Source organism: Passer domesticus, chromosome 5 (assembly GCF_036417665.1).
Source record: "Passer domesticus isolate bPasDom1 chromosome 5, bPasDom1.hap1, whole genome shotgun sequence".
Lineage (NCBI taxonomy): Eukaryota > Metazoa > Chordata > Aves > Passeriformes > Passeridae > Passer > Passer domesticus.
In genome coordinates this window covers 12,350,613-12,363,837 of record NC_087478.1, presented here as the reverse complement: position 1 = coordinate 12,363,837, position 13,225 = coordinate 12,350,613, and the positions used below count along the sequence as shown (strand labels likewise).

The 13,225-nt window shown below is 41.2% G+C and overlaps 1 protein-coding gene across 5 annotated transcripts in view; it reads left to right on the top strand.

The window, feature by feature from the left end:
• The window catches only part of SRPK2 (SRSF protein kinase 2), a 127,391-nt gene that overhangs the window by 39,945 nt on the left and 74,221 nt on the right, over positions 1-13,225 (top strand). The window contains exon 1 of one of the 5 annotated variants that reach the window (XM_064421989.1): positions 3,002-3,181. The exons of 3 other annotated variants lie outside the window; for them this stretch is intronic. In XM_064421989.1, coding sequence (XP_064278059.1) covers positions 3,144-3,181 — 38 coding nt within the window. In that variant the 5' untranslated portion in view covers positions 3,002-3,143. Of the gene's footprint in view, positions 1-3,001; positions 3,182-3,516; positions 3,661-13,225 lie in introns of those variants that run through there. One more of the 5 variants, XM_064421988.1, reaches the window with a different exon arrangement.

Genomic DNA, 13,225 nt, shown 5'->3' with positions numbered 1-13,225 from the left:
ACAAGGTTGGAAGAGACCTTCAAGATCACCGAGTCCAACCTGTTCCCTGACACCTCAACTAAACCCTGGTACCAAGTGCCACATCCAGTCTTCATTCATCTTCAGCTTTTATTCAATCAGTGTTATGATCTGTTCTGGATGTGGCTCTGCGTAGAGTGCTGTCTTTTTTGTGGCCTCAGAAGCTAGGACAACCCAAAACTCTTCAGTCAGGATGTAAATGCTTGCTGACTCAGCAGAGGTTCACTGTACCTCTGGGTGCTGGTCAGTACAGTTATTGAATCCACTCATGAAGCCCATGGAAGGTGTGGTTCCTTGAATCTGTAAGAGATGCAGGTCCTGAGCAGCCCAGCATCTGCCTTTGTGGCACTGCACTTGAGGTAAACTGAAAGTGGAGGTGTTAGTTCTGTGTTAGGTTGGAGGGTCTTGAGCCAAGAAACCTCCAGGAAGAGCTTGTTCAATTGTTAATCTTTCCTTTTTCCTCTCTTTTCCTCTTGTTTTGAGTTTAACAAATACTGCTGTAATTTGCATTCTCCTGGACACAAAGGCTGGTGGAGTGGTGCTATGGTGGCTGCAGTTTGAAGGGATTTTTGCTGTTGTGTTATTTGGACTTGGGATGCAATTTCTAAGTTCTAAACAATTCTGTAAATGATCCCAGAACTCTGGATATGTAATTTATAAATAATCAAAATAAATAACCGAGAACATTGCTGTTTCTGTAGCCATTATTCTCTTATGGCCTAAAGGCACTTAGTGTAAAACTCATGTGTCTTATTTTGGTGATACTCCCACGATCAGTTTTGTATGAGGAATGATAGTGATGGTATCAGCCCGAGTTTGCTGGTGCCTTGTGGATGTGTAAAGGTGCACATTTGCTTTTAAAAATGAGCACAAGAGGTCCGCTTGCAAAAATCTCAGGTAGCAGAGACAGAAGATTGGTAAATTCCAAATAAGAAAATATTTCAAATTGACAGAAGAGAAACAGGAAAGTAAAACCTCAGAACCTTATGATGAAAGTGTTATCTAATTGTGGAGTAGAATACTCATTAAGACATTAGATTTTTTTTTTCCTGTGAGGTCTCATTTTATTTAAATTCTTCTTGCAGCTATATTAAATAAGTCTTTGTTGTCACTTGGTTACTAGAAGTAAAATTAAACTATGCGCTTTAGTACCATTGTGGAGAAATATCTGTGCATCTTGTACAGAATCCAGGGACTCAAAGTTTGTAGTGAAATAACTTATATCTTGGATTTAACATGTAGTGTACTGTTAGCAATAAAGTCTTAGTATAATCATCTCTGGATATCTATTGCAAAGCCAATGTGGAGGCTTAGTTATGGAATAAATAATTTGCTCACTTCCATCCTAACTCTGTGGATCTTGTTTGCTATAAAATTCTGCCTTGTTAATATCAGTTTATGTAATAATTTTTAATCTATAAGCATCTTCAGAAGGAATTAAAAATTTTTTTGACTTTGAAGTTGAGGACCATATTTATTGTTAGTCAGAGTCAAGGCTTTGTGGTAGAGAAATTGACTTTAGTTCATCCCTGCATTGGAATCTGAGACTGGGTGTGCAGAGAAGTATCCCAGTAGCTGTGACTGTAGGACCCCTTGCTGCCTGGGATGGACAATGGTAAAAAGATTTTTATGGTACTTGCAGTCATGTAGTGGAGCCAGTTGTGAACATACTGGCATTTCACAGATATGTTTTCAAAGATCCGAGAAGCGTCTACTTTGGATGTGAGAACTGAGATACTTCTTGGAGGTTCTGCTGATCTGTATGTTTTGGGAAGAACAAGTGGCATATGCTTAAAAAGGTGACGATCACTTGCTAGCTTGCAAGCTTTCCACCAGACCATGACAGTGATAAACTCATTCAGATAGTAATAATACTTTTGTAACTGTGGTTGAAAAAAAAAAATTAATAAATCTAGTTACCCAGCTTCTCTTCTGTTTTCAGAAATTTCTGTGGCTTTGTAGCCGAGTTATGTATGAAGAGAGGAAGAAAAGTCAGGCTGAAGGTCTTCCATTGTGGAATGGTTAATCCCAAGCAGTTCAGGTTTCCTGTGGCTGTTAACAAGTGGACATAGTGTTGCTCAGCTCTTACCAGTATTACCACAGGTGGCACTACGGTCTTCGGTGAGGAGATGATCTTAAAATGAGGCTCACATCCCTTTGTTCTTTTGGTTATTTTGGGTCACAGAGCACCTGGTGAATTCACTTTTCAGAGGTCTCTGTTCTGCTTCGACAGGATCCTGTGGAGCGGGTGGCGGGGTGCATCTCCCCGTGGTCACGGCACGCCGGGTGTTCGGGAACGAGCCCGGCCAGGCCTTCCCAGTGCTGCCCTGGTGAGCGCTGCGTGGGCAGGAACCCACCAGGATCGTCAGGACAGCTCCCAGCCCTGCAGGGCACCATTCCCAGGAGTCACCCATGTGCCCCAGAGCATTGTCCAAACGCTCCTTGGACTGTCAGGCTGGAGCTGTGACCCCGGGGAGCTGTTCCCCTGCCAGCCACCCTCTGGGGGAATTACTAGGTGTTAAAAAAAAAAAAAAAGAAAAAGGGAAATTAATTATTACTTTTCAAAGTGTATTTGGGGGACATTAGAGGAGACCACTAAAAGCCAAAATCCAGATGTGCCTAGCGTTTTCCACGTCTGGTTTCTCACCCCTGTGTGAAAGTAGTGATTTAATACCTCGCTTTTTGTGACAAAAATGATTCAAAGAGCCATATTTTTCAGGGCTTTTGATCTGGAGGCTTTCGCGGGTGTGCACTACCTCTTAGCACGGTACCCGGGAGGACGATCCGTGCCGGGAATCTTTTGTTTCGGGGCTTTTCCCCTCAGCGGGCACCCCCCGCGTCCCCCCCGCCGGCGGCAGCGGTGGCGCGGCCCCCGCGCTGCCCCCGCGGGCTCGGGCGCGGAGCGGCGCCCCCCGCTCGGCGATGGTTCCGCCCGCCGTGCGCGGTCATGTGCGCGGGCCCGGCCCTCCGAGCGCGGCTGGGCGGCCTCGCACAGCGCCGCGTCCCGGGCCTCCGGCGGACAAAAGGGCGCAGGGAAGCGAGACCTCCGGAAGGCGAGGGCAGGCGGTGTCGGTGGTGAACGTTTTCTGATTTTTCCAGAAATCAAGCAGAAGACTGAGCTGCTGATGTCAGTTAACTCTGAGAAGTCGTCCTCTCCAGAAAGGTACGGCCGCATCCCCGTCCGCATGAACGCGGGGCTTCTCCCTCTGCCTCCGCGGGGCTGCTGGCATTGTCCGCGTGCTGCATGCAGGATCTCGCACCGTGCCCACCCAGCCTGCCCTTCTGGCCGAGCTTTGCGCCTTGTGGCCGAGGTTGCGGGCGCCGGCGGAGCCCCGGAGCCCCGGGCTGCAGCATGCGGGTCCGGCGGGGCTGGCTGGTGCAGACCCCGCGCCTGTCGGGCGAGCGGCGCCGGCGGACCCCGCCGCGCTCCCCGCGCTCCTGCCCCCTCGCACCGGTAGCAAATGGAACTTGGCGAAGCGTTTCGTGCCCTGTTATGTGGAAAAGGGAGTGTCCTCTGGAAAGTAGCTCAGGAATCGCAAATCCCCCTATTAGTCACATTCTGTAAGATAGATGTGATCCCCGTTCAAGTCTGTGCTAGGAAATGGAGCAGTCGCTGCATGCAGTAATGGTTCATGCCTGCAGGTAAGGACAAAATGACTCAGAAGTGTTTTTAAAGCAATTATTTTATCTGTCAATCAGATTAGTGCTATTTCAAGTAGCTGTTTCATTTTTAGGGAAATACTTCAAGGTTCTAAATGTACATTTAAGTCTTCTGATGTGAAATAGCCTCCTGGTGATTATTTTGTTGATTTTAAATAAGCCAGCCATGCTCACTTCTGTTTTGCTTACAGCTGCATTTTAAGGCATTTTTGGTTTTCAAACTGCTTCAGTCTAGAGAAACATAATACCATTTCCCCCCATTATTTACAATAAACCTTTTAGCTGTATGCAGAAGACCCTCTGAATGTTCTGTTTCACCATTTTAATACTGGACGTTGGCAAAAAATACTGTTAATTTTAAGCTCTCAAATTGTGTTAGGCTGAAATAATGAGCTGAAGTTTATTTTATTGAATGGTTCAGCATAGAGAGACATGATAAGGCACTGAATGCTATCTTAAGGAAACAGGCTAAAAGACATCTTTCAAAATGAACGAGTGCTGTGTGGCATGGGTGGTTTGAAAAACCAAAATGAGCCATTTAATTTGATTTATAAGTATATTTATGTATGATATGTAGAAGCAAACTGCATTGCCTTTCACCAGCTGTGGTTATAACAAAATACCAGCAATAAGAGATACAGAAAATGGTGGGGGGGAATGGGATGTTAAGTCACCTTTCCAAAATGGAGAAATATCAGAAGAGCTTTGAGAGAAATTTTGGTATTTACTTGTTCAAAATTAGGAATGAGGAGAGAAAATGCAATTGTTTATTTGTTAACCTTTATCCCACTCTTATGCCTAAAATTTTTAAATACAAGACTCATAAAATGGTGGTGGTAACAGGGAGGATGATGGAGTGAAAATAGTAAAGGAAACAGGTGTTAACTTGATTTTTGGAAAGACTTACGTTGGTATTGCTGTGTGGGAATTTGGTATATAATACACATATTTATTTTATCAAAATGAATGTTATGCAGCACCCAGCATCTGCTCAGTCTGGTTTTGAGCAGAACATACTCATGGTTGAACTAATGGTAGTCCTAGATGAAGAGGTCCTTCTAAAGGATCATAACACAATTAGAAAAAGATGCCGTTGTCTGAGATTCATTTGGATGGCATAATTAAAAAGTAAGATTTTCTTTTTAACAGCATGATGTATTATCATGCAATAAAGATTAAAATGTGGCTGTTGTATATGCACACAGATTTGAGGATTTAAATATATGGTGCTGTTCACCTGGAGATTGGTTTGACATACCGGCTGCATGGTCAGTTATAAATTAAAACATCTTTATTTCATAGGAGGTTTTTTTTTTTTAAAATAACCACATTCTTTTCACCTGTCTAAAAATAGACTGAATTTTTTTGCAAGCTGTTATGAAACAGTGCTGTCTATCCTATTAGCTGCCAGTTCCTTTCAAGGCTCTTTGAAAATGAATATAGAATATTTTTAAAAAAGAAATAATTATAATATTGAGTGTCTGAACTGTTAAACTGGCCTAATTTGCTCTGTAGAAGAATTGCAATGTGTATTTATGCCATACAGACATGAGAATATGCATGCTCTTGAAAAACACAGAAGGGGAATGAATTCTTGCATATTTATTTATTGCTGGTTTTTATCCTTGCTCCTAGTGGTTGGACTTCTTGTGAAGCTTGAGTTCTCCGTGTGGGAATGCTGTGTGGAAGATCTGAAAGAGTCCATGGCTTGTTTCTTGTTTTCCACGCTAGCAGAGGCTGCTAGACAGCGCTGGCATAGCCAGAGGGGAGGGGAGAGGAGGTGCTCTGTGCCTTCCCAGGCACTGATGAAATGGGAGTAGAGAAGGAAGGAGGGAGAAGCCCATTACTTGCCTCCTTCTTTGGCTGGTCTTTGTTTTTACAAGACAGTTTAGTGTTTGTAGGTTTTCCTGCTCATTTGGCAAGTTCAGCGTGCTGTCACATCTTACTGATGAGAAGAAGGCTGGGGTATAATGGATGGTTTGGCTGTTATGGAGGCTCAGCATTTTAGAAATCCTGCAGCGTTCTCTTAGGATAGTTGTTTGTTATGAATTTAAGAACCTTTTAGGAGACATTAGCAAGAAAGTTGAACCTTTTTGTTGAGGAACCTCTGAGATGTTTAAAGACCTTGGCAGCCTTGAAAAGTAAATTAATACAAACCTGAGACGTTTTTAATAGATTCTTCCTTCATTTCCACTTGCCTTCTCCCTAGAAAAACCGAAGTTGCAGAATTGAGGCGATGAGATTAAGATAGCTGTGTTTTGGCGTGCTGTGGGTATTTCACGAGCACACACAATCAGGCAGAGTCTCTCTGCCCTGAATTTCCGAGTAGTTCCCGCTGCCCCGGGCCAAAGTCCTGGTTCCCTGTTGATAAGGTATCCCAGGTAACTGCGGATGCGAGCGTGGGCTGGGCGGTGGATCAGGTAACCACTGCGGCTGCCGTCGCTGAATTGATTTGTTTGGATGTCTGAGCCTCAAGGAGACCATGGATACGTTTTCCTACATCGTGCTTACGATGTGACACTCACCTGGTTTCGTTATCTAATGAGTGGTAATTAAACTGCCACGTACCTCCGTGTTCTTTGCCTTTCCCTGCGGGCTGCATGAGGTTACTGCTCCACGTCTTGCAGTGTCCTGAGGAAGCAGGTAGCAGATGGAGGCAGGATGATCTTTTAGGAACCCTCCAGGAAAGTAAAAATACTTTTTATTTCTGGTGTATGAGTTAAGCACTCTTCTCCTCGGCAGTATAGGGAATGCTTTGAGCTGTACAGATTTTTTTCTCCCCCTCTTTAGGGGCTGTGTGGAACTCTTGGCAAGTTTCTGTTTCTTTTTGAGAAAAGTTAATTCTTTCACCTGGATGACTTGATACCCTTAAGACTTCAGACTTAATGTATGTAATACTTTCCTTTTTCACATTTTAGGACAAAGAACTTGTTATTTCTTCAGCTCTGGTTTTGGATTCTAAATTTGTGTCAGCAATGCGATTTTACCAGGGAGCCTTTTCTCTTAAAGGTTATTAGCAAGGCTGATCAGTCTGAAGTGTTTGACCTGCTCTTTTTCTCTCTTTCTACAAGTGCTGCATATGCATGTTTCTTTGAAATGAGTTTCTGCTTCAGTGTTTTTTTAAAAAATTAATAGCAGCCACTCCTGAACAGTCTTAAAGTAGGTAGCTGGTATATATATAATTAAATTTTCATCATTTTGGGGGGTTTCATAAATAACAGTAAAGGGAAGATACTTTCAAATGACAGGTTTATGTTAATCTGTGTAGAAGTATTTGGTGTCAGGTGGTGCAGGCAAGTTTTAAGGAATAATGGTGGTTTTGGTTTGGCTTTTTGTTGGGGTTTTACTTACGCCTTGGGGTATGTATACCCCTCTATCTTTGTAATTTATCTTTGAAGAGCAAATTAATGTGTTTCTCACTGCTTTTACGTAGTTTCTTCATCAGGTCATGCCAAGGAGGCATTCAGGGATGAAGTAAAGGAGGAGGAAATCTAAAATAGTGAGAAGGAAGGAAAAAGATGGAGGCTGAGCACTGTCTGCTTCCTTTTCTGACAGACCTAATGCTAGTTGTTGGAGGAGTCATTGTGAAACAAGTTATAATGTCAAAAGATTCCTTCAGGTTTCGGAACATCAGTGATTTTTTTATTCTGTTTTTGTGTGTGTATTTCTTCTTTTAGTTGTGGATGTGCTACTTTTAAGGTAGAATTGTAACTTGTAATAAATATAGAAATAATGTTTAAAAGTAGAATCATCAGCTAACATCATGATGTGTAAGCTGATATTGCTGTATGTCAGATAAATGGTTTGGAATAATTGTTAGATAATAGGGCTTTATAAGATAATGATTCCATTATTTATATAACTAACACTGAAAAAAAATGGTTGTCAGAATAATGCAACTATTTAATCAGTTCCAGTAACTTTTAAACACAATTTCAAAATACTGTATTTTCTTTAGCTCTCTTTCTGCTTTTTTTCTACTGGTTCTCTTTTATAGGATAAAAGAAATTTTGCGCATCTTCCATTTCAGGACATTATAAATCTAGTTTTAGTGTCATACAACTATAACTTTTCTGATTTGTTGAATATATGGTAACAGTGACCAATATATATTTCACCCCTCTTTTTTTCCCAAAATTACAAGCTCATTCTATTTGTTGTATTTTATCTCAGAAGTAAAAAGAAAATCATCCTAGCTTAGAGTGGGCCCTAAGCTCTTTGTCCAGGGAGGCACTTTATTCTACCACCAGCTCTGTTGGGTGACAGTGTACCTGTATATCTCTCTTAGACTAGGTGCTTCATTTTAGATCACCAGTTCTGGACCAAAATAAATCCTATATTTTGTGTGGTTTTCATATTAAAGGTTCCACAGTCTCACTTGTTTTAGCATGTGAGGCTTTTAAGTGAAATATGAAAGGGATGTGGAGGCAAGGAATGTTGCAACATGCCATTGTCCTTGTGTAGGAAAAAATGGAAATAGCTTATATAGAAGCAGCCACTTGTGGAGCGTGTTGAGGTGATATTTTTAGGGGACACAGTACACTTTTTTTTTAGCTGGTAGTGCCTCTATCTAGGCTTTGTAAAGATTAAGAACTTAAAGTATATTTTGGTTTCCAGGGATAGACACAGTTTATTTCTGCTATAAATAAATTTTCTGCTCACTTTATTCTGTCTGAAATTTTTGCTATAGGTAAAAAAAAATTACAAGTGAAATACATAATTAGTATCCCTACTACTCAGATGGCCTATGCACTACTTAATTTTTTTCTTTAATTATTTTTTAAAAAATGATTAGCAACTTTTCATCATGCAGGTATATGTGAGGTATTTATTACAGGGAAGTTTCTAATACACCTTCTGAAAAGTAAAATCAGATTTTGACAGTTCCTGTTCTAACTAAAGTGAGAGAATTTTGTGAGAGATGGAAGGTTCTGTGGCATTGTATGAGGTTTTCCTATATGAGAACTATTCACTGGAAACTTAAGCAATCCAGTGGTGGTTTGAACACCACCATTATTTAATGGCTAAAAAAAAGGTATGTAAAAGATTGGAAAACCATGACTTGCACAATATACTTTCAAAGGTATTCCAGTTCTATCCCAGGTAAAGTGCTGTGAAAAAAGGTAATGGATCATTTTAAACAAAGCCTTTTGTATTACAGATTTAGTCTGTTTCATGACTTGAAACATTTTGCCTAATCAGTGTCTTGGTCATGCCTTCTCTAAAATGTCAACTCCAGCCCCTAGGTGGATGGTAAAGGAATGTTACCTGGTAGATTGCATAAAATGATGTGTGCCTGTGCCCAAAGCTTGTATTTCTGTTGTTGCTGGAGTGTATTACAGGATAAACTAATCAGTGGTTTTCTGTGTCTTCATATTATATGCATATTCATATTATATACTTACAAATCAATAATAAAATGCTTAGATATTAATGTAATTCAGTGAATTTACTATGTTGTGATACATGTTTTCATTGATCCAGAATTGATGTAGTTACTGAGGGATGCTATTAAGCAAATGCATGCAAAGTTAAGTATTCCATTTTGTTGCATATTTTGTGTTATAAACACATTATTAGGAAATTGTGCCATCTTTCAGCTTTTGACTTTATGTGAAGTCGTACTGTATGGTTTGGAGGATATCTAAACTTCCCAGTGGACTGAAAAATATCTTTTCTGTCCAAAGGGTGTTGTGACCAGAAGGTCTTTTACTAGTTCGTTCTTCAGGAATTTTACACTCCTGAATCAGTATCTGCCTTAGGTGCTGCTGTATTTTCTTCAAAACTCACCTTTAGTCTTGGGTGATCCCTGACAAAAATAAACAGTCACTGTTACCTTAAAAACAGATGAAATTTATCTCATCTAGGATGCCTGCCAAACTCATGCTGATATTTGTGGATAGATGGATAGTGAACTGTGATTTCCTTTTTTTCCTGCTTCATTCTCTTTCTCTCTTTTTAGTCTTTAAAGCTTCAATTACCAAAGAAATGTGTGCAGCTCAAAGCTCTGCCTGTGTTCTTCGCCAAATATATCCACAGGGCTTTCCTTGTCTGGTTATAGCTTTAGGTCAGTCAGGCTGGTTGATTGCTTCTTTTAACCAGAACCACATCTCATGTAGATGTTCTATTTGTATGAAGTTTTGACCATTGTGTTTAATAAAGGCACTTCAAATAACCTCTCTGTATTCATAAAAATGTCCTAATTTTGTCTTGATATCTGCTAATATAACAAAAGGCCATAAATTGGTGATACTTGCATTTACTAAAAAACTGTATTTTCTTCTCTTGAGAGTTGTGAAACATTTGTATTGTGATGTTGGGCTGGTTAATCTTCCAGACTTGTTTTCCTCAAACTTGGCACAGTCTAAGTCCATGGAAAGGAGAATTTCTTGAACCTACTTCTTATCTGGAGTTACATGAAACCTCTTAAGAATTCAGTGCCTTGTTTTCATGAAGCAACTTGCTGTGCCCCAAACCTACTGGGATTGTCACAGCCTTTCAAAGAAGGCAGGGGCTCATCCTTACTTCTGTTGCTCAGTACTGCTGTGTATGGTGGTAGTGTGTGTCTTTTCTTGGGGCAAAGAAGGTGATATAATTGCAGCAGAAGCTCCTATTGTCAAAGCTTAACTTTTACTACTTCTGTCAGAAACTGGGAGTATTCTTTTTGTCATTAATACTACTATAAAGAGGCAGAATTGTTTTCTCTTGCAACTGCTGTGTCAGAAAATACCCAGCAATTTTTTTTTTTTTTGGGTGGAGATGGAAAGGTGGTTTGAAATTCCTGTGGGTTTCAGTGGACAGCTCTTCTGTTACTCTGTATCCAGCATCAGGACCTACAGATTCTTGTTGTTATCTTCAGCTGCTGAGCCACTGTCCACAGAAGCATTCAGCTCCTGCTATGCCCACATACCAGACACTATCCACCTCTGTTTATTTCATGCCATGAACTAGAATGGAAGATGTTTGGTGTTAGCTCTGCTCTTTATGAATCCTTCTATAAAAGGATTACCTTACCCTTAGGAGACCACGTGTGGTGGTTTCCTCTGAGTGGTGCTTTGTCATCCCCAGTGTGACAGTGTAAAGCCTTTCTGACAGCTCCTGTTGCGTATGTGACAAGAATCAGGAATTTCCACTGCTGCTTGGTGTCTTAGCTATGAGAAGTGCCAGCTTCCAAGAAGACTAATACAGCTTTGGACCAAGACTTCCCTAAGGTATGAAAAATATCATCAACCATAGTGATTCTGAAGTACATTTTTTATCAATTAAAACCTTTCATTCTGTTATAAATAAGAACACAAACAGTCTTCATGGACTTAGAAATCTCACTCGGCTGCTTTTCAGGTAATTAATGTTTCAGAGTATTAGTCTAGAAAGCCAAATAAAGAGAGATACAGCTGTCCTCAGAATGTTTATGTTCCACAACTGAAGTAAAAGAATGAACTTACAGAGACATTATTGGTGATCAAGGAAAAACTCTTCCTCTTTCTCTCAAGAACTCTTGATAATTGTGAGTGGATTAGTGACACAATGAATTAACTTAGACCCTATTCCTTGGGCACCCCAACTGCAGTGTGCTGCCAGTGAATACATGGGTTTTTTTGTGTAGACCATTAATATTTGAAAGTGGTGTTATTCTTTATGGAAATCTCTTCACAGGTTTCTCCAAGGCAATCTTATTGAATATGTTTCTGTAGTTAAATTTCTACGTACTTTTTCACCTGTATGTCTGCTTTATTTCTGTTGCTTTTCTGTTAAATGAATCCTGGCTTGGAAAGAAAACATACAGGAAAGAACTGGTCAAGATTCTTTTTAAATGTGTTTAGCACATAGGAATTTCAAGGGCTATTAAAAGAACCAGAAGTCATCCAGTTGAAGCAGGACAGTGCCCGAGAATGCCAATACATTTTTTTACTATCATTTAAATACTCAGTGCTTTTAAAAATGCCTTAGCAAAACTGCATGGAGGAGTGTGTTCAACAGATGCCAGTACAGCTTAACTTAAAAGTCTTAAAGACTACCCCAAACTCAAACTGAAGGCAGATTTAGACACTTCACCTTCAAAGTGAAGTTGATAGCTTTGCTAGCTATTGATAGCTTTGCTAAGAAACTTGCTAAAGATATGTGTCCTTCTAGCCATGCCAGTTGTTAGAGGTAGCCAAGCATGGAGGGCTCTGTGTCCCAGGGCAATATCTCCTGTAGCTGAATAGGTGAGTGCAGGACTGCTGTGTCCCAGGGCAATATCTCCTGTCCTAGCTGAACAGGTGAGTGCTGTGTCCCAGGGCAATATCTCCTGTCCTAGCTGAATAGGTGAGTGCTGTGTCCCAAGGCAATATCTCCTGTCCTAGCTGAACAGGTGAGTGCTGTGTCTCAGGGCAATATCTCCTGTCCTAGCTGAACAGGTGAGTGCTGTGTCCCAAGGCAATATCTCCTGTCCTAGCTGAACAGGTGAGTGCTGTGTCCCAGGGCAGTATCTCCTGTTATAGATGAACAGGTGAGTGCTGTGTCCCAGTGCAATATCTCCTGTCCTAGCTGAACAGGTGAGTGCTGTGTCCCAGGGCAGTATCTCCTGTTATAGATGAACAGGTGAGTGCTGTGTCCCAGGGCAATATCTCCTGTCCTAGCTGAGCAGGTGAGTGCTGTGTCCCAGGGCCAGGCAGTGAGGAGCACAGGCTCCCCAGAGGCGTGTGTGCATGCACACGCTCACGTGCAGAAAATGCATCCACAGCTGGCCATGCAGGGCAGCAGAGACTCAAACCAGGGCTTTTAGTGGCTCCCACATAAACACAAACACACAGAGCACTGAGGCAAGAACTGTTGGACAGCCTTGTCCTTTTCCTCCTTTCCAACTCCTCACAGTGGAAGTCCACTGGTGGAATTTTCACAGAAACTAACACACAAAGCTCTGTGTGCTTTCCCAGCCAGTTTAAATGCTCTAAGTAGTTTCTAGCCCCTAAATGCATGAGCCCTTGAGATTCATATTCTCACTTGAGTTGTTGGCACTTGGACCTTATTTACTTGTTGCCCAGTCTGACTTGAAATTGGCTTGAGTTCACACATACACACTCAAAATAGAAAGTGCATCCACAAAGAAGACAGGTATAGGGTTTTAGTGACAATATAGGATGGACTGTCATGATCAAGGACAGGGCTTAGTTAGACAAGTGCACAGACCAGACGCTTATTTGTACTGGACCTGCCCCGTTTATCCTTTTTCCTTGCTATTTTCTCTTCCTTATTTCTCCCTTAGCCACTTTTATACCGCTCTTCATCCATGCCTAATACCTTCCCCTGAGCATTTCCTAGCATCTTGCTTATTCTCATAGTACTGTGGTAAGTTTTACACAATTCCAGAATGTTCTTTCTTCCTGCATCCCATAATAAGTCCAATACCCCTTAAGGCAATAACCTTTAGTTTTCAAGGTGTTTTTTTGGAAGAGTTTTGACTCATCTTGGTAGGTTTCACACTGGGGGAATATGGTCTAATTGGTAGTCGTAGGAGTAGCTGATTCACATGCTCCATTTTTGCTGTTGAGGATGTTAGGGTTGA